The following is a 21,265-nucleotide window of genomic DNA, read 5'->3' on the forward strand; positions in this document are numbered from 1 at the left end:
TGTTGAATCTGTTCACAAACATTTTCAGGCTATTTTTGTGGCCTCATTCAAATGAATGGGAGGTAAAAATGCGAACGCTACAAACTCATTCAGGTGCATCCGATCTTGGTGATTAGTTTATATTCTGGTTTTGATGGCAGTCAAGTGTCGAATACCCCCCATGTTAAAACTAAGTGGAATATGGCTTTAAGTGAGGCAAATTGTTCTTTTTTTTTTTTATCTCAAATGAATATATAATTCCCTACATCTGACTACATGTATTTCCTTGTTGATGATGCCAGAATTCAAGAAGTTGGAGAAATCCATTATCAAACCCAACCCTGCTGGGTTACCAAGGAGTACTTACGAGTTGAAAGCTGTATTTTCCAGTGGGAAGCTCTTATGTACCGTCTTTCCAATACACCATGAATGCAGCAAAACAGAGTTGAGACTAATTTGCCCTGCCAGGATCCTTGCAGAATATGCTCTGTTGTGTGACTATGATTGTATGGGAGCAGCTCCAGGAGAACTGCTGTAGCTCAGTGTGGTACCGACTTCTGAAGCAGTGATGATACGACTTTGACTTTGCTTTTATCTTGGTGATCAAAGTACTCTGCCATTATGCAACGAAACTTGTTGATCAAAGCACGTTTTGCTATTAAGATACCGACCTGTTACTGGTAGTGGTTTTCAGTATAATGTAATGTGATACTTTATTGATCCCCATGGGCAAATTCTCTTTTCTGCTGCCCCTCTCCACTGGGAGGTCCGGTCAGCCACAAAACAGCATCCCTGCAGCTGGTCGGGATTCAAGTGTGTTGCTCAATAACATATAGGGTATAAAACCGAGTCCTCTGGTTGAAGAACAGTCTCACTACTCACTACACCACCCTGCTGTCTACATGTCACTAAGAATTCCTACACAAAGTGCCTCTCTAAGGCAGTGTTGTCCAAAGAAGAAGCAACAGCCCATGTACCCGACTACCAGCTCTCCATTCCCTTTACCATCCCTCCATACCTCTCTGTACCCCTTTACCATCCCTCCATACCCAGTGGCCATCTGATGCTCTGTTAGCTACCAGCCTCTGAGCACAGTAACCTAGCAACAGTATCCAGAGGTGAAGCAGAGTGTTGTTCAGCTGGAGATAGTTCAGCGCCGTTTGGATGTTGCGAAATATCACTGGGTATCTGTCCACTGTCTCAGATCTCTGTTTAACCAAAACCAGTGACTGCTGTGGAACATTCATGCTAAAAGGCGACCTCATCAGGTGTTGATTGGCTGAGTGCGCAGTTCGAGTTTGGACCAGTACATTCAGTATTACGAAGCCAGATGACGTTGACACAGAGGAAGTATACTATACTGAATAAAGCTTTTCTGTGTGGCCTCTAGTGGGATTTCAAATATTAATGGACTGGTAAATTTCTAAAAGACGGGGGTATGTCATATCAGGGCAGGAATTATACCACGCCCAAACGGCCAGTGCCGTGGATGCCCTGGAGTGTGGCCGTAATGCCTCTTCTAAAATTAACTCTCCACACGGCCAGTTTGGCATGCCCTGTCTTCAACTGGCCGTTGTGCCTTAAAAGAAAGTTGCGAATTTCCTCATTTAAAACTACATGTGACGCAGCAAATAAACAAACTCACGTTTCCCAGTGTCTCTGTCATCACGCTGGACATCAACAGTAGCGCGAGATTTCTCACACTCCCGCAAATATATGTGTAACGTTAACGTAAACATTAACAGCTAATTATTAATTAAACTGAGAGGGAGAGAGAGAAGCCATCGCTAACTGCTAATCTAAGTAACTAGCAGATCTGAAAAGCGTGTAAACAACTGGGATTAGCGAGAAAGTCGCTAAAAGAAGGAGAGAGCTATGAGTGCTTGAGCAGAACTAGAGTCAGTTTAAATGTACAGCGGGTAATTAGCCGTTGTAATGAAGAATATAGCAAAATGAACCGGGTTGAGAGCAGCAAAAATGCTATCAGTAGCAGTAGCCTGCATATGAGGCGTTTAGGGAACATCGGTAAATTGTAGCGTCTACCGATAGTCTGCATGTGAGGCGTTTAGGGGACATCTGTAGTCTACAGCAAATAACCTGGGTTACACTTATGTTATCGTGTGTTACTGGACATGTAACTAACTTTGCAGTCTGAGCCATCTTACATATGTGCTGTATCACACTGCAGCACTTATTTTTTCTATTAGGATATTTATTTTGTTGAGGAAAAAGGACTGAAAACACACACGCACAGATGACATGCATTTATTAGCAGAGTGCCTGCTCTCTCTATTGTACACACAGAAAAAGGTTCAAAGGTCATTTGGTCACGTAGTGGCGCTATGTAAAACTAAGGATTTTAAAAGGCCCTTTCAATACTATTGGTTTGGAACACTTCATGCATTCTTAAATAGTTCTTTACAGCACTATAAAGGTTCTAAAAAGACATTTCAGCTTTGTGCTATATGGAGCAGTTGTCATTCCAACTACTCACTACATCAGCTGATGTACTAGTTAGCTCCCACTCTGGTTAAAGGTGTGCTAATCAGTGAAATCAGCTAGTGTAGTGTTTGGTTGGAATGAAAACCTGCTTGCTCTTAAGTCACAATGGCACAAAAATTTGCAATGGAGAACCTTTCTAAAATTGTTCTTCATATCACTAAAAAGAGTTCTGCTTCGGTACAAGCCTAAAGAACCATTTCCGCAAGTCATACAACATAGAACATACAAGTTATTTTCAACCTGGGCCTTATTTTCCTAGGTTTTGCCATCATGACAATTAATTGTGATCAGCATTTTGTCACTTACTTCACTTCTCCAGCTCACCTGGAGCGCTACTCTCCAATAAACACACACAGGCCCCTCATTATCTCAAACAGTGGAACCCAAAAAGCAATTAAAACACGTCCTTTCAACACAATAACGCTCACACTGCAGCTCCACGTCTTTCAATAGCTGCAATTAACAGTTATCAAGACATTTCAGTTATAATAGTCCATTTGATACTTTTTTAGCGTTGCTCACACACTACCTTGTTGACTGCTGGCTGCCGCTTTTCTGCCGCGTTCATGTCATATCCTTAGAAGCAGAAGAACTGGGGCCAGTTGCACAAAACACCTTAAGTTTTCTCTTTAAGTATGACACTTAAGGCTTAATTTCTCCTTAGCTGAGGGACTTACTTAAGGGTGTTGCACAGAACCCCTTAAAAGGTTTCCTTAGTTAAGGAAAAACGTTAAGGCGTTTACTGCATTGAAAGAGATTTTACAGTGGTAAAATTCTACAGTTTCCATGGAGACCGTTTGTTTGCTTGCACTTGCGCTTGTGATACCTGTTATCGCCTCACAAAGTTGGCCTATAGATAGTAAAAAAATGGCAGAAGAAAAGAAGACAAGAACACCAAATTGGTCAGAGGAGGAAAAGATTATACTTCTGGAGGAATACAATAAAAAAAAGCACATACTAAAAAGTAAATTTGATCCGCAAATAACAGCAAACAGAAAACAACGAATGTGGGAGGAAATTGCAACGAAAATGAATTCAAGAAGTCTGGTGAAGAGGTTCATCCAAGAGGTCCAAAAAAAATACGACAACTTCTTCATTTATCGCCATAAACTCGGCCATGTTGCGGTTAAGATAGAGTCAGAGGTACTTTAAGTTTTTTTCCTGACTTTGGTTGCTAAGGTCTTTTGTGCAACGGTTTAACTAACTTTAAGGGACTCCTTAAGTATAAGACCAAGATAAAGAGTAAACCTTAAATACTTAAGTGAACATTTTAAGGAAACCTTAAGGAGAAGACTTAAGGGTGTTTTGTGCAACCAATTTTATTTTAAGGAAACCTTAACTCGGACTTTAAGGAAAATCTTAACTGAAGTTGCTTTGTGCAACCCGCCCCTGGCTTTCATTGCTTCTGATTCAAGCGTTTTTTACTCGTTGGAACACTCACATCCAAAATCATTTGTATTTATGAATTTAAAATCAACCATAAATGAACAGCAGATATATAATAACTGATATAATATAACTGATAACTTTGATTGGTAATACCTTGGACTGCCAACTTTGGGGTGGATTCCCTCTTCAAAAAGAAATTCCACCTACTCGAAATTACCACTAAGATGTTGACGAACCTCACTACAAACCTCAAGTTCGAATGTCAAAAAGATGTCCAACAAGAATAAATCCCACATTTGCAGCACAGAACCCAAATTCTTCAACAGCACAAAAAAACAATTAAGACAGCCCATCTCACATAAAATAAAAAATTAAATGTTGGCCCTGTGTGTGTGTGTATTGGAGAGCAGCAATAGTGCCGAACTGGAGGTACGTAAAGCTCTGCAGTGAAGTGCCGAAAATGTAAACACAATAAATCGTTATGGTGACGAAAACATCCCATTTCCCATTTCCTAGCATTGACGAGACTATAACGTTTTATTGATATATTTGATTTTGGCTTTATTAAACCAGGCAGGGCAGGCATAGAATCGTATTTCCAATAACAGTCTGGTGTCACACAGATGTTTCTCATTGAGATGGCAGATGCCAAAATCAGTAGTTGGTTTAGAGAAGTCCCACGTTGTGCAATAGTGGCGTTCAACAGCCACCCAAACCTGATCTAAATAACAGCAGAGGCTTTTGAAAGCAAGGATATATTGCAGTAAGACCAATAATCGAGTTCATGTTACATGTGGCATATTGAGTTGCATCCTCTTTTGCACAAACCCTGCCCCCTGCCCTGTCTCATTGACAGCAGTTATTTATTTCTGGATTTTAGGGGAAACGAGGCAATTCTGCTATTGGGTTTCATCTAGCAAGACTTGATTCTTTCTGGCATGTTCCAGAGGGCTTTTTAACCCAACAGACTGAAGGCTGAAATATTTAACAGTCAGCAAGTCACAGAGAGGCCTGCTGGCCGTGAGCCACTGCAACACCCACCCATTCACAATCTATATTTCATGGTCATGAATGAATGAATAAATGAATGACTGGCTTTTCTTTATATAGAGCCTTCTTGAGGGGAGGGGAACTTGTTGATGAATAAATATGGAGGTAATGGAGGAAGTAACAACAGGTCAATGAGAAGTTTAAGGCTCAGCAAAGCTGCTCTGCTCAAACTCTATAGCTCATGGTATAACTCATAGTTCATCTCTCATACTTTTTTACATGCACATTTATGGGATTAAAGAGTAACTAAACCCCAAACCCAAATTTGTGGTGAAGCCTGACATCTAATGATGGAAAGTAAGGTACTGAACTGGCCTTCTGCTATTGCCTGGTCTTTGGTGCCAGATGATGTCACCACCTGTTGTACTCTATAGAAGGTGACATCACCTGGCACCAAAGACCAGCCAATAGCAGGTTCACAAATGCCAGTTCAGTACCCTATTTTTCACCATTAAATGTCAGGCTTAACCACAAATTTGGATTGGATTGGATTTGACTGTTTTGGGGATCAAACCTGTAAATGTCTGATAATGGGATGGTCTCCCTCTAACACTAGGCCACCCTGCTGCCCATACATCTTTGACCAGTCCACCAACACATCTATGGTACATAAACACTGCTAATGTAATGTTAGGCTACTGAGAATTAAATGTAGAGGAAACAGCAAAATAGCAGAGGTATGAAGGCAGCTAGGCTCAACCTCGACAGTAGCGGAAAGGGAGAGTGTTTCTCATTCAGTGCCCTTCCCCAGATTTTCCCAGCGGGAATTTGAACTGGCGATCATCCAATTACAGACCTGCTGCCCAGGAGCCTGGCCCTCTTGTGTGATCACACTTATTTCACACCTCTCAGTGACATTCTAAGAAATCCATAGTTTGGTAGTCTGCTTTACTGCAGAATAGAGTTGCAGGCCTAGCAGCAGTGAGCTATTGGGGAAACCAGTGGCTCAGATGTCCTTTGAGATTTTACTTAAACATGAAGAAAATAAAAATGTGACAGTAATGCTGCAATTCGATTTACTAGATACATAGGGACTGAATGTTTAATGTTTCTGGAGTGATATGTATAGCCTATCTATATGTAATGTGATATGTACTGTATATCACTGTTGGTTGTATGTCTTAGCATGTCTCTTAGCACTGCAAGTATGGTCCTGTTGTCCCCGTAGCATGTGTGTCAGTATATACTGTGCTACTATGTTAGCTGTCAATATATCTCTTCCCCAAGACAAATTCCATTTATTGGACTGGGAGAATAAAATGATAACGTTTCTGCTCTGTAGAGTTAGAATCTGATTAGTATTATAATACCATTCCAAACCAGCAGTATTTGTCCTGTTGTTAGCACATTGTATCTGTCACAAACTCATCAAGGTGTAGGAGTGTAGGAGTGTACCATGAAGGTTAGTGTGCTTATTACAATTTCAGGAATGTGTATGGTTTGTAGGGTTTGTTTAATGTGTGTATGTGTGTGTGCATGGGAAGTTATGCTGGTATCCTCTAGCAAGGGTAGAATGAAGAACTGTGGCCTGGAGGTTTGAAAGACCATTCTACGACCAAAAGGTCATAGGCTGGGTCTGTGCAACGTCCAATGTGTCCATCATCAAAGTTCACGCAGGACGGGGGTACAATTGCCAATGGACCCTGCTGTACATCTTCTAAATGATGATTTCCACCTTTCCCTTACGGAAAAAACATGCAAAGTCTGGCTGGCAGGCCTGACTACAGCTAAAAAGATTGTAGTCCAGTGTTGGAAACCTCCTCATGATATGTCAAGTACTCTGGCTTTGGAGCTTTTTGGACATTTCTTACCTAAAACCAGTGTTGGGAATAACGCGTTACTAGTAATGTAACTAATTACTTTTTCAAATTAATAACACAATTACAATTACTGAAATTTAAATGGGCTCGTTACTCGTTACTGGATTATCCGGTTTATGATCATCCGACTTTACGGTGGCGCAAGTGAATCAAAAGACTACCAACTTCCCTGGAGACTTTATTTCTCAAAAGCGACTAGCGACAAATCTGGCGACTTTTTCTGACCATGGGAAGCAATGTTAATGTGTTGAATCCCAAAGCTTTTGGCAATAAATTGGTGCGGCTGATGCCAGTTTTCTCTACTTGCTTGTCTAATCCAGAGAGGTCTGATGATCACAGCGCTTCCCACAGCAGGGGCTGTAGGATAGGGTCCACTTGTAATTGGTACCGGCGCACGCCGAAACTGGCCCGGGTGGGCGGAGTTAGCACTTCTATTAAAACGGGCTACTCCGCGGCATGCATAACAAGTGCAGCATTATATATTGATATGCAAATTATCGTATGACATCATCTGGCGACTTCTAGCGAGTTTCTGAGCAGCCAGTAGCTACTTCCCTTGGAAAAGAGTTGGCAACACTGCTACTGGTCCGGTAACTTAGCCCACACAGTGTACTAATGCTTGATTTGAAGGCCTGTCAAGGCTAAATAATAAGAATAAATACGCCTATCAAAACATATCTATTATGTTTTATTGTTCCACTACTTACTTTTCATCATAGTGATAATGGGTACAATGATAGATCAAATTTGACAGTTGTCTTGTCCCACACTGTGCCACAGCAACACTAAAATAATATAACTATGTGTAATAAGAGAATTGAAGCAGACTTTTAAAAGTAACGCAGAAGTTACTTTCCCTAGTAACTAACTACTTTTATTATGCAGTAATTGGTAAAGTAATTCAATTACTTTTTGAGAGAAGTAACTAGTAACTGTAACTAATTACTAATTTTCAGTAGCTTGCCCAACACTGCCTGAAACTATCATCAGCAAGAGTCAATGATGCACGACCAAACACAATTTTTATGTGGACAAATTTGATATCTAACTTAAAAGATCTTCTGGCTAAATAAGGATGCTATGTCTGTGTGGGTATTATTATCCTGTTGGTTGGTGGAGGAGAGGGGGGTGGAGAGAGGGGTGGGGGGGGTAGGGATGGGGGTAGAGGGATAGTTGGGTTAAACAATCAAAATGTATTCAGCAACCTGTTATATTGTCTGTAACTTGACGGTGTTGCAATAAAAAAATAAATGAGAAAAAAAACAAAAAGTTCGGGCAGGACATGGAAGTTGTTAGTCATCTATCAGCCGATCGCTATGCACACCAATCACAATCCATTCTCATAAGAAATAGGTCTATTAACCTTAGTGTCACAGATTCTTGCTCCACCAACTGCTGCACCCACTCTGCTGCTCTGCCAGCTTTATGTTACTGAAGAGCAGATGTTAATCTACACCAACATCTTACCACGGCACCAAGACATTACCACCTTACCAAGATATTACCACCACACCAACATATGGTATCACCATACCATATTGTGGTTGGTGGCGGGTGGTGCTGCTCTGCTGGCGACTCGCGTCTTGTCCTGAACAACTGACCTTGTTTTTATTGTTTCTGTGAGTTAATTTTGTTTTATGCTATGTTTGCTTATGCCTCAAAGTGTTTTGCGATCTGTCAGAATAATTTCAGACAAGTATTGGCAAAATGAACAGCCTGAATCAGCCTGCTCTTATACACACAACCTGGACTACACAAACAACCCGGACTGATAATGGGACACGGCGAGGCTTCCGTTCTAGCCTACACTCAGGAACTCCTACTTAGTTTACTGAGCATGGCTCTGAAGTCAAGGAATAAATCCAAAAAGTGATTTGCAGAGGGAAACGCAAAAGGAGGGCGGCATTACAAGACGATTACAGCAAAGGGGCACTTGTCCTGCTTTCCCAGCCGTCATACTCCCCAACCTGTTTGTTTGGCTGCATTATTTTCTGCATCGCATATGTTCCACCAAGTGGCAAAGCGTACAGGGCTGCCACTGCAATTGAGGACAGTGTTCACAAACTCCAAACCACCCATATCAAACTCTGATCATAATGTTTTGCATCTCTACCTACAGAACCAAACCCAAAAGCAGAAAAAACAGAACAGACGGTGGTCAGAGTGTGGAGGGGGTAGAGTAAGGAGGAGCTGAGAGCTTGCTTCGAGACCACTGAGTGGAAGGTGCTCAAGGAGGGTACCCTGGATACCATGTGCATGGTGAAAGTCAATGTGTGCAATCAATAATACCCACTAAAACAGTGAAGGTGTACCCCAACTGTAAGACTTCTGTAACTAAGCACATTAAGCACCCAATGAACAGGAGGAAGATTGTTTCCAAAAGGAACAATATTGCAGAGTAGAACTGAGGGGGAAACTGAGGAAGGCCAAGCAGGAACACAGACAACACCTGGAGGATGCTTTTAAGGCTGGAAACTCCAAGAGAATGTGGGACACCATGAAGGCGATGACAGGTTTGTTGTCATCTCACAAATCAGCTGTGTCAGAAAACGAGGACGTTTTTGCCAATGAACTTAATACAGTTTTCACCAGGTTTGAGACTGTAGAAACTAGCTGACTTGTAACAAAGTGCTAGACTCCAATCCCCCCCAAAAAACAGCAGGAGCCCAGTGATTTCCACCCAGTTGCCCTCACATCAGTAGTGATAAAGACAAGAAAATTGTCTCCTGCAAGTTTTCTGGGGCTGTTCAAGACCAAGTGGACCTGGATAATCCCAAGGCCTATGCCAGAGCATTGTTTTTTGATTCCTCATCCACCTTTAATACTATGCCGGACGTTCTCTTACACAAAATGCAGCAATTACAAATAAACCCAAATCTTATTCTTTGGTATAGCTCCTTCCTCACGTATAGACAACAACTGGTGAAAATCAACAGTACATATTCCCTTCTGATGACAAGACAACAAACTGTGGGGTGACCAAGGGTTCTGTGAGCTTGCCACTGTTGTTTACTCTGTACACAAATGACTGTGTGACTGATGTGTCCAACCAGTATGTCCTCAAATTCTCAGATGACACCACACTGGTGGCGTTGCTGAAAGAGGGGGAGGACTCCAGACAGTATATGAGCAGTGTGAGACTGCTGGTGGAGTGGTGTGAGTGGAACACCCTCACCCTAAATAAAAGTAAGACTGAGGAGATCATCTTTAGGGGCAAGCAGAGCACAAATTATGCCCCTGTCACCATCTACGGGACTCCAATTAAACAGGTGACCTCATAGCAGCTGAGGGTCCAGGTGCACTCCTCTTTGTCATGGAGCAACAATGTGGACTACGTTCAGCTGAAAGAAAGAATCCGCAGTCTACTGAAGGTATACTGCAAAGTCACGTCAGCCACTGGAGAGGGCATTTCATGAAGCTTGCCTTAAGAGACTGGCAGACAACATCTTTCAGCTCGTACCATTGGGGAAATGGTTTAGACTGCTGAACTGTATAAAGAGCAAATTTAAGAAGTCATTCATTCCGTACTCACTAAGGACTCAAAACCAACATTGGGACTCACGTTGGGTCTTGTACACACTTTTAAGACTTGGTCTATGGAGGCAGAACAGAGCTGGGTGGCCCTATACGCTCACTACGCAAGTTGCGTAGGGCCCCGCAAATTACGCAAGGGCCCCGCCTCCCCCTCATGTCAAAGCGTGTGTCAATGTTTACAACTTCGATGAGAGGATGAAGCGGAACTATCCTTCTGGTCACGAAAAGAGGGAAAAAAAACACCATGAGAGTGAATTGCGGGAACAGCAATCAGGTAAACTTGTGTTCTCTCCTCTCCAAGTTTGATGTCGGCAAATAACAGTAACGTTAAGTTGATGTGCTAGCTTGCAGTGCATCTCTCTCTAGTCTGTCTGTCTTGCTAACCTAGCTGGGCAGTGCATCTCTTGGTCTGTCTGTGTCAACTATTTATTACGTTTGATAAACGCCACGGGCAACGGTGTTTATAGACTGCAGCTCGGAAAAGATAACCGCATCGCGCGTGAACATGCGTTCATATACGCATGCACAAAATGAAACTCACGCTTTCCAGCAGCAACCTCTGTGGGGACCAGTCCAGACAATATATGGGTGTGATGGCACTCCTCATAGGTGCACATAATTTTAAAACAAGACAATGATTATCTAGTCTCTCAGTCAAGGTTTAGTTACAACTCTGGACTAATGCAAGATGGATAGCAATGGATTGACATTGACTATTGATTAAATATTGAATTTAAAATGTTGATTAGCTGGGCATACTGGGCAATATGGATACTCTACAATTTCTCCAGCTCTGAGGCAGAAGACAGATGGGAAATGTGTATCTTGTCTGAACATTCATTTTTTTAGTGCAATATTGTTTTTGGATGTTGTTTTTAGTCTTGTGATCTTATCCGTTTGGTGTGATGTGTGATGTATGTTGTTCTGGCACTGGTTGCAAAACAAATTTCCATGAAAATGGACAATTAAATTCATCTTAATCTTATTTTATCTCATACCAACATGTTATCACCATGGAAAGACATTACCACTGCACCAACATGTTACCACCATGCCAACACATTACACCCTATTAACATATTACCATCATACCAATATAATAATATAATAATAAACTTTATTTATATAGCACTTTTCAAAAAACAGAGTTTACAAAGTGCTTTACAGATCAAATAGAAACAGACAGAAAGACAGAAGTACAATCAGTTAAAAGCCAAAGCATAAAAATGTGTCTTGAGACGTGATTTAAAAGTAGTAATGGATTCAGACAATCTTACATTGGGAGGCAGACTGTTCCACAGTCTAGGTGCCATTGCTGCAAATGCTTTATCACCTTTTGACTTCAGTCTGCATGTTGGAACAGCCAACATACCTTGGTTTGAAGACCTAAGGGACCTTGTGGTCTGGTATGAATGAAGCAACTCAATGATAAACTCAGGTGCCTGGTCATGCAAGGCCTTCCTTAAAACAGTTTTGAGCAGCCTGGCAAAAGAACTAATACTTATAGTTAACATTCTCTCCAATCTGGCATTTTTCCAAAGGCTTTGAAAACTGCAGTCATCAAGCCGCTCCTAAAGAAGAGCAGTCTTGATGCTACTGTACTGGATAACTATCGACCGGTATCAAACTTACCATTTTTAGGTAAAGTTATTGAAAAAGTTGTTCACCAACAACTTAGTAACTTTTTAATGCTGAACAATTGCTTCGATAACTTTCAATCAGGATTTCGGCCCCATCACAGCACTGAGACTGCACTCATAAAGGTACTAAATGACATTCGCCTGAACAATGACTCAGGCAAAGTCTCTATTTTAGTACTGTTGGATCTTAGTGCTGCCTTTGACACTGTGGACCATACAATTCTATTACAAAGATTAGAAAACTGGGTGGGACTCTCTGGAACTGTCCTTAAGTGGTTCAAGTCATATCTTCATGACAGAAAGTACTTTGTCTCCATTGGAAACTGTGTGTCTGAGCAGATGGCCATGACCTGCGGGGTTCCACAGGGGTCCATTTTGGGACCTCTCCTGTTCAACCTCAATATGCTTCCGTTAGGCCAAATCCTACAAAATAATAAAGTAGCCTACCATAATTATGCAGATGACACGCAAATCTACATATCACTTACGCCAGGTGACTATGGACCTGTTGAAACTGTGTCACTGCGTCGAACAAATCAATGACTGGATGCGGCAAAATTTTCTCCAACTAAACAGAGATAAGACCGAGATAATTGTCTTTGGAGCACAGAAAGAAAGAATGTCTGCTCTCACCTTGACTCCCTGTCCCTCATAACTAAGAGTCAAGCCAGAAATCTTGGCGTTATCCTGGACTCAGATTTAAATTTCAATAGCCACATCAAATCGGTAACTTCGTCAGCTTACTACCATCTAAAAAATATTGCAAGAGTCAGAGGACTAATGTCCAAACAATACCTAGAAAGGCTTACCCACGCCTTTATTTCCGGTAGATTGGATTACTGCAATGGTCTGTTCACAGGGCTTTCAAAAAAAGCTCTTCGGCAACTCCAACTTATTCAGAACGCCGCTGCCAGGGTCCTGGCGAAAACTAAGAAATACGACCACATTACACCAGTTCTAAAATCCTTACACTGGCTACCAGTCACTCAGAGAATTGATTTCAAAATCTTGCTGCTTGTCTACAAATCACTCTGTGGCTCTGGGCCCAAATACATCTCTGACATGCTTGTGCCATATGAACCTTCTAGGACCCTTAGGACATCTGGCCTACTGGCTGTCCCAAGAGTTAGAACAAAACACGGTGAAGCAGCGTTTTGTTATCATGCAACACAGACCTGGAATAACCTCCCAGATGATATTAGACAAGCCCCGACTCTGACCACTTTTAAGTCAAAGCTAAAAACTTTCTTATTTTACGCTGCCTACTCTACCCTGTAATGGCTAAAAACTTATCTTTTCAGCTTAGCTTTTAAATATCCTTAATTTTAACTCTTTCTGTTCAGGATCCCAACAGAGTTGACACGGGCAAGTATGAATTTTCATTCGTCTTGTCCAGGTAATGCTTACTTGCGCATGAGTGAACACTATATGTGGGGGGGACAGAGCTTTACCCTGTATGATTCTCATCCATCTGTGGATGGTGAGGTTTTTGACCAAGAGGAGAATCTATGATTCTCGTCTGCCTTAGGCAGTGAGATCTGACGTAAATATCAGATCAAGAGTAGAATCAGGAAGGACAGGGGAAAAGAAAATTACAGAAAAACATATGGGTTCACTCAGAATGTGCATCTAAAAGTGGGAGTATTTGTTGTATTTGTTGTGTTCTTTCATCTTTCTATCTCATTTGATTTGAACTGCACTAGTTTACTTTTTAAGTCTTTTATCTTTTGTATCTCTTGTCTGTACTTTTGCACTTTTTAATTGTAAATCTTTTACCTTTACTGTATTTTTATCATTCTGTAAAGCACTTTGAATTGCCCCAGTGTATGAAATGTGCTATACAAATAAAGCTGCCTTGCCTTGCCTTATATGTAATTAGAAGAATTTTAAACTTAATTCTGAATTCTATTGGAAGCCAGTGTAAAGAGGCTAAGACAGGTGTAATGTGTGACGTATGCTTAGTTTTAGTCAACAATCTTGCTGCAGAGTTTTGAACTAGTTGGAGCCGTCCCAAGGCAGACTGATTTAGGCAGGTAAAAAATGCATTGCAACAGTCTAAACATGATGTTACAAAGGCATTAATAACCCGTTCAGTGTTGTGAAAAGAGAGAAAAGTACAGATTTTGGAAATGTTCCTTAATTGAAAAAAACATGACTGTACCAGTTTCTTGACATGATGTTCAAAATTTAAGTTAGGGTCAAAGATGACCCCTAGATTTTTTGACACAGGCTTAACATTGCTTGTAAAAGAGCATAGGTACTGCTGAATTTGTTTAGAAAAGCATTCAGGACCAATAATAAGAACTTCAGTTTTATCTGAATTTAGCTGGAGAAAGTTGTGAGCCATCCAATCCTTGATATCAGCCAAACAATCACGTAAGATGGTCAGCCTACTGAAATCGTTGGGATGAATTGAAAGATACAACTGCGTGTCATCCGCGTAAAAGTGAAAAGCAATGTGATGCTGGCGGATAATTTGTCCCAAAGGTATCATATAAATGGAAAACAATATTGACCCAAGAATTGAGCCCTGAGGCACCCCACATGTCATTTCAGAGGCTGATGATGTGAAGTTACCAAAAGACACTGTCAATTTCCTGTTGCAAATGTAGGATGTAAAGCAGTTTAGGGCAGTCCCAGAGACACCAGCACATTGCCTCAATCTGTTTATTAGAATAGCATGGTCAATGGTGTCGAAAGCGGCACTTAGTTCAAGTAACACCGGCACAGAGCACTGACCAGTATCAGCACTCATCGGCATGTCATTTGTGACGCAGATAAGGGCAGTTTCGGTGCTATGATGCTGACAAAAACCTGAGTGAAACTTCTCAAAGACATTATTTCTTTCGACCACATCAAGGAGCTGCTTTGAGATGACTTTCTCCAAAATTTGGAAATAAATGGTAGTTTGGAGATGGGCCTATAACTACTTGGTATAATGGGGTCAGGACTGGGTTTTTTTAACAGAGGCTGAATGCTGGCATGTTTAAAATAATCAGGAACATGGCCAAAAGAGAGTGAGCTATTTACAATATTGAGCAAACAAGGACCAACAGTTCCAATAATGCCCTGTATGTAATATGTTACCGTCATACCAATATGTTACCACCACACCAAGATGATACCACCACAGCAAGACATTACCACCGCACCAACATGTTACTGCCATACCAATATGTTACCAGCATGCCAACACATTACAGTCACAAACATTGCCCTGGGGTTTAACATATTGCTAGTTTTTTGTTGCAGTGTTAAACCACCAGCCATCACTAGAGACCCCTACTGTGCTACTGTTAATACTACCTAATCATTAAGCTCATTCTCAGTGTTTGGTGTTTTGATGGATGAGTGCTTACAGCTATTTGACCTTATTAACAATGACTGACAGTTTCATGCTGTTTCTCCACGGAGGAAATTGATCATTAGTGTTTTCCTGTTTGGGCCCTGCAGGGCTTCAGTAGCTATCAGCGTGCTTCCTATCCCAGTGTGAACTGGACAAACTGGCTATTCTGTGGCTCTGTACTGGGCTCTGAATGCTACCAGTCTGCTACCCTTCTTTTCTTTTTCTGCACGTATTCCTGTACATATATTTCAGTCAGACCACTGGCATAAAACAGATTTATTTAGAATGAGTGCAAATATAGATACAGAGTTTATTATGGCCTCGAGGGTGTGATCGTATCACTCCCTGCAAGCATAAACCTAAGGTAGCCAAATGAGATAGGAGGGAGTGGTGATAGCAAACTTCCCCCCTGGGGGAAAACTAGAAATCCGAGCCTACAGGTGGATGCTGGGGTGGAGGTGGGGTTGATGAAATGTTGGTATGATGAGCAGCAGCAATAGCAGCAGCAGCATAGACACTGTGAGAGAGAATGAGCAAGTGCATTTGCTTCATATTGGTCTTCTGTAGCCCTGTAAATGTGATAATATGAATGCATGATGTGCAGATTCTGCATATGTGAAGTATATTAAAATATATTGTTAATATTCTGATTTTCTGGTAAATGTTTTGTATATGTTGCATTAATATATGTATTATCTATTTATTTTCATACTGCATATATTTTTATATTCTTGGTATATTCTTTATATTGTACTTTTTTTTCATTCATTGTTTCTGCATCCATGCTGTAATTCATATACATATTTGCATACTTTTCATTCATATATTTCTACTTATGTTCTAGTTCTTGTCAGTTGTGTTATGTCTATACACTATTTCCTCAATTTCCCGATGAGGATCATTAAAGCCTAATTTAATGATTGATTTAATGATTATCTCATGAGTCCTATCTGAACCTGTCTGCCAAGGGCCATGAGGGGCAGATATAAAAAAAATATCTTCTACCCCCCTCCTTTTGTTTTTTCCTAGCACTTCACTGTCATTCATGAGTACTCTACCATCTATTGTCTGGGTGCTGTGACCTCTGACCTTTGATTACTATTGGTTGCTTGTAATATGGGTGATCTAGGAATTGAAGCTTATTCTACTGTTGACCTTATTGGGAGTGTCTCTGGATAAAAGTGTCAACTAAATGCCGAAAATGTTCATTGGAAATAAATAGAAAGGGAGGGATGTTGTAAACAATTACTTGTGCTCAGATGGTGAAAACTGTGAACATCTGTGAACAGCTATCTTCAGGCTATTCCACAGATTTTCAAAGGGATTCAAGTCTGATCTTTGGCTGGGTGACTCAAAGACATCCACATGTTCTGAATCCATTCCAATGTGGACTTGGTAGTATACTCATCTCTTGTTCAGACCAGGAACCTGTCTCATGAGGTTTAGTGGGCCAGCAAGCTAACTCAGGGCTTAACTCTGACCCAGTATGAACAAAAACACTGCATTCAAATGAATGAGACAAGTAGTAATAAAATGAACTACACAGGGGATACTGTTGAATTAACAGATAGTCAGAAAGGCTGTTGGCAGGGCAACAGTGTTTAGAGACCGACAGAACACCTTTGCTTTCCATGATGATGTATTATATCCGAGATATAATAAATGTTTGCAGCGTTCCCTGCCATTTGCCCACTCTGACTGTAGCCTAAAAGAGGGCTTATATTAAATAGCAGGTAGCTTTCATTAGTTCCCACATAGGCCTCACCTTCCTTACCTTTAACTGACTACAAAAATACTCATTACATCTGTCTTACATTACATCAGGTTGCTTGTAATGTTGGTGATTTTCTGTAGGAATTGAAGCTCAATGTACTGTAAGTCACCCAATTGTCGAACTGCATCACAACTATTCTCTAGTAAGAAACATTCATTGTGGTGCATTTATCCATCAGGAAAGCAACTATTGACAAAGCTTTACTTACTTTTTCCATTAATTCCCCAACAGCAATTAGAACAAGGATGGAAACCATGATGTAAAATACCATTTTTACCTGCTGTGACTTAATTCCTCAGCATGATGCTAATGCAATTTAGCCCTTCTTGGTTTCAGAATAGCAAAATAATACATCAAATACATTTAATAGACTATCACTGTGACCAGACAAAAAGCTGTTTTTTCAGGTTTTAAGGACACAAGGTTCATGAAACTCACTCAACACATAAATGACCATGGAAACTTTACATTCCAGTTCCAAATTTCAGTTACGTGTTTTTCACCCTGCAGGTGTGCAATGTTGAATTTCAGCAGATCTGAGTCATAACACCACCTTTCACTTGTACAGCTACAGGCTGGCCTAGTGGGTAATGGGTTCATGATTTCATGGTTTCATGATGTCAAGGTCACAATCTCAAGCCCAGAGCAGTTAATGTGTGTCAGTCAACAGCCATGTGTCCTGTTGAAGTGTCCTTGAGCAAGTCACTAAGTCACCGCTCATTTATTAAATCACTTCGGAAAATAGTGAACTGAATGTGTAAAATGTAAATAGTACAGAGGGCACAGCATATCTGCTCCTATTCACAGACACATCTGAGGTAAATACAGCAAAACTGTAATTATCACCAAACAAAGCTTATTCTCTGGAGCACAACATGGCTGCCCTTTTGATAGAACAGAGTAGCTTCCCTTCTTTGTATAATAGGTACAGAGAAGAGGTACAGCACAGTGTACCATTTTACACTGAGCCAGCAGGACCAGTCCAGCAATGATCCTCTCCAACCCCTCAGTCCCTGCATTTCACTTGGATCCAGTTAGCAACCACAGATTAATGCTAACATACTACTAATACTGCTGATGACTAGTGTCAATAAACCAAACCAGTGCATGGAACATTAGTCCACCGTTCACTATCCAAACAGACCAAATTAAAAGCCATTATCATCCAAGGGACGATGGGTGAATCAGAGTAACTTCCAATTAAAATCCAAACAATTCAAATTAAAAGCTTGTTCTTTTCATTAAGAATTGTAGCAATATTAAGTTCTATACAAAAACAATGGATCAACAGAGAGGATGCTGAAGGAGTGGCTGTCCTTATCCTCTGTGCCCTGAGATCAATAACATTGCTAGTTCCAGCCTTGCCACTGAGGGCTCTGGGTTCACGCCCCAATCCAAATGCCAAACCATAAATCATTCATCAACAGCAGGAAGAAAGAGTAGAAGCAGACAGAAGAGAAGGCAAAGGCCTGACCTTCTCCTAGAGATACAGCAGATAGTTAGAAAACAGCAGCCAGGTTCAGCACCTGAATACAGTCAAAGTCTCATGCAATGCTGGAATAATCAGACATATCATGCTGCATCTTTATCTCTTTTTCCCTCTTTATTTTTCTCTGCATATATGAACTCAATTCAATTCAACAAGCTCTACTGGCATCACTGTTCTGTAACAACATTGCCAAAGCAAATGTGCATTCATAGTGCTCATCAATAAATCCATCATAACATGGAATAACAGATGAACAGCAACAGAACTATATGGACAGGGTAGGTCTTAAGAGGAGCCGTTGTCCCTCAGGCTATGACAGCTGACCACATATTTTGCTATTATTTTCCCAGTCAGGAACTGCATTTTTAAATAGGTCAAAATATGTCATTCTTTCATATTTTATACAGTGAAAGAGGAAGTGCACAACTTTCTCTACCTCACCTGTCATGCAGTGACCACAGAGTCTTTCATCTTTTGGGAGCCATGTTTTTTGTGCCTTCCCCTTTCTATAGCTAGACTGTGGTCACTGGGCCTGTACTTGGTCAGGATCTGTCTCTGCTTTTTTTTTTTTTTTTTATCTTTGACAGTCAAGAGATATTCTTCAAAGTCGTATTCACTTTTTAGGGTCCGATAGCATTGTAATTTACTTTGAGTTTTAGCTTCAGTGTCCCAATGTTTCAAATAATTATTCTTGCAATTTGTGATTATTTGATTGACTTTTATGTTTTTAAAAGCAGTGCTGGTCTGAGGACAGTTGTATGTGTTAGTATTAGTTACTCTCAGTACCAGCTGACCAGAGGACTCTTTTCAGGGTTCAGTTCTTGGATTTTGAGAGCTTTGAAATGAACTGACTCTTCGGGATTTGATTTTAAATGCATCCAGAATTTTAGGCATCTGTCTCTCTCTCTCTCCCTCTCCAGAACATGAGTTGAAGATGAGCTGTCTTCAGGCTGAGTTGGAGGAGAAAGCCTGTCCTCCACCAGAGGAGTTGGAGTGTAAGATCTGCTACCAACGCTACAATGCCCACAACCGTAAGCCTAAGATCCTGGACTGCCTGCACCGGGTCTGTGCCCGCTGCCTCAACAAGATCCTGGACATGGCTGATGCCGCCGGCTGCATCTCCTGCCCCTTCTGCCGCCACCAGACTGAGGTCACAGAGTACGAGGTGTCGTGCCTGCCCGACGACGCCAACATCATGTCCCGTCTGGCGACGCGGGACAAGTCCTGGAGCTCCGATCACAGCAAGGAGGTGGTCCTGACTCCCAAGAGCCTCTCCTCCTCAAGCCCTTCCCACGACTCCTCCAACTGCCTGGTCATCACCATTATGGAGGTGCAGAGGGACTTGCAGCGCTCCCCCAGCCGCAATGGCAGCTCTGACATCTACGCCGAGCAGAGCTTGGACTCAGTGTCGCTGGGCTCCAACAGGCCGGCAGACCAGGATGCCCTGTCCAAGTTCTGTAACCATGTCCCTCGCATCCTTGTCTGGCTGCTGGGCTTCTTCTACTTTGGCTCACTGCCTCTGGGAATCTACCTTCTGGTGATCCAGAGAGTGACTCTGGGCATTGTATGCGTTAGCCTGGTGCCTTCAAGCCTGACAGTTTGCCTGGTCTATGGATTCTGCCAGTGTCTATGCCAGGGCATGTGTGACTGCTCCTCCAGGGGCTGATGCAATGCTACTGGGATGGGAGGACTGAATAATGGGCTGTCCTAGGGTAGGAAAAAATGTGCTCACCTGGACCGGTATCAGGTGTGTAACATAGATAGATAGGAGAACAAAAGGTGAAGGCACGTCCACTTCTAAACAGGTTTTTAAGGCTTCCAGCACTTGGACCAGTTGGACTAGCAATCCTCATGCAATGAATTGTCCAATCAGAAGAGCTAGAAGGATTTAGACTGCCTTTACTGTTGGTCTGTCCCCAATCGGAGTTGAGAGACGACGTCTACGACTGGATTGTTTCACAAGTTTTTTAGGTCCAGACGACATTTCGGCTAATCTCTATAAACAGATATCTGCATATGAGACGTCGTCTCTCAACTCCGACTCCATTCTCGCGTCTCAAGTTACTAATCGGACTGTAAACAATGACCGGCGCACAGAAGAGGAAGTCTTGGCCAGGATGTCCGCTGGCTACACCGGAAACCCGGAAATATTGGTTGTCGCCCCCAGAGTCTAATCGTCGTCATACCGATAGACGATGGGTTCCGAGATTGGTCTGTCCCTGTGTCAGGCCGAGAACCAGACAAAGAACCACATATCGACTGACGAGCTCTGTCAGTGACCTGGAGAGGTGACTGTAGCAGTAGTCATTGTTCTGTACTGCTGTATGTGCATATATGTATGTGTGTGTGTGTGTGTTTATGTACTGTATGTGTATTGTATGTACTGTGAAAAGGGAGCAGGGCAAACAGTACCAAGGTTTCTGTGATGTGTCATGTATTTTTGTTCTTCCAACCTCTTTCTGATCTGTACTCTCTAGAGATTTGTTCTTAAATGAGATATCCATAAGTGACAGCTACTCTGACATAACGATTGACAGCACAACATTAAACCAAATGATGGTAATTTTTAAAGGATAGTAGGGAACTTAAGTCCTTGGTTTACTAAATGAGAACACTTATACAGTCTGGGATTTTAGATAATGAAAGATGATATTCTTCCCCAAAATGAATATATAGCATTTTGGAAAATTTTGTCTCAAACCCTTTCTCTAGACATGTTCAGTTAAGCCCCTGATATCTGGC

At 41.6% G+C, this 21,265-nt stretch overlaps 2 protein-coding genes across 3 annotated transcripts in view; one reads left to right on the forward strand and one right to left on the reverse strand.

Moving 5' to 3' along the window:
• Nucleotides 1-21,265, reverse strand: part of cep89 (centrosomal protein 89) — a 106,430-nt gene that overhangs the window by 37,395 nt on the left and 47,770 nt on the right. The gene's annotated exons all lie outside the window — the stretch shown is intronic.
• LOC139657291 (E3 ubiquitin-protein ligase RNF182) lies at nucleotides 14,674-20,189 on the forward strand. Of its 2 annotated transcripts, none has more exons than XM_071535077.1 (2): nucleotides 14,674-14,682; nucleotides 19,509-20,189. In XM_071535077.1, the coding sequence occupies exons 1-2, from the start codon at nucleotides 14,674-14,676 to the stop codon at nucleotides 20,187-20,189; spliced, it is 690 nt and encodes a 229-aa protein (XP_071391178.1). The 2 variants fall into 2 exon arrangements, with proteins under 2 accessions (XP_071391178.1, XP_071391187.1); XM_071535086.1 differs by lacking the exon at nucleotides 14,674-14,682 and adding an exon at nucleotides 15,451-15,459.

Source organism: Centroberyx affinis, unplaced genomic scaffold, assembly GCF_046629955.1.
Source record: "Centroberyx affinis isolate AG114_WGS23_722 - 3 ecotype Tasmania unplaced genomic scaffold, CSIRO-AGI_Caff_v1 ptg000172l_1, whole genome shotgun sequence".
Lineage (NCBI taxonomy): Eukaryota > Metazoa > Chordata > Actinopteri > Beryciformes > Berycidae > Centroberyx > Centroberyx affinis.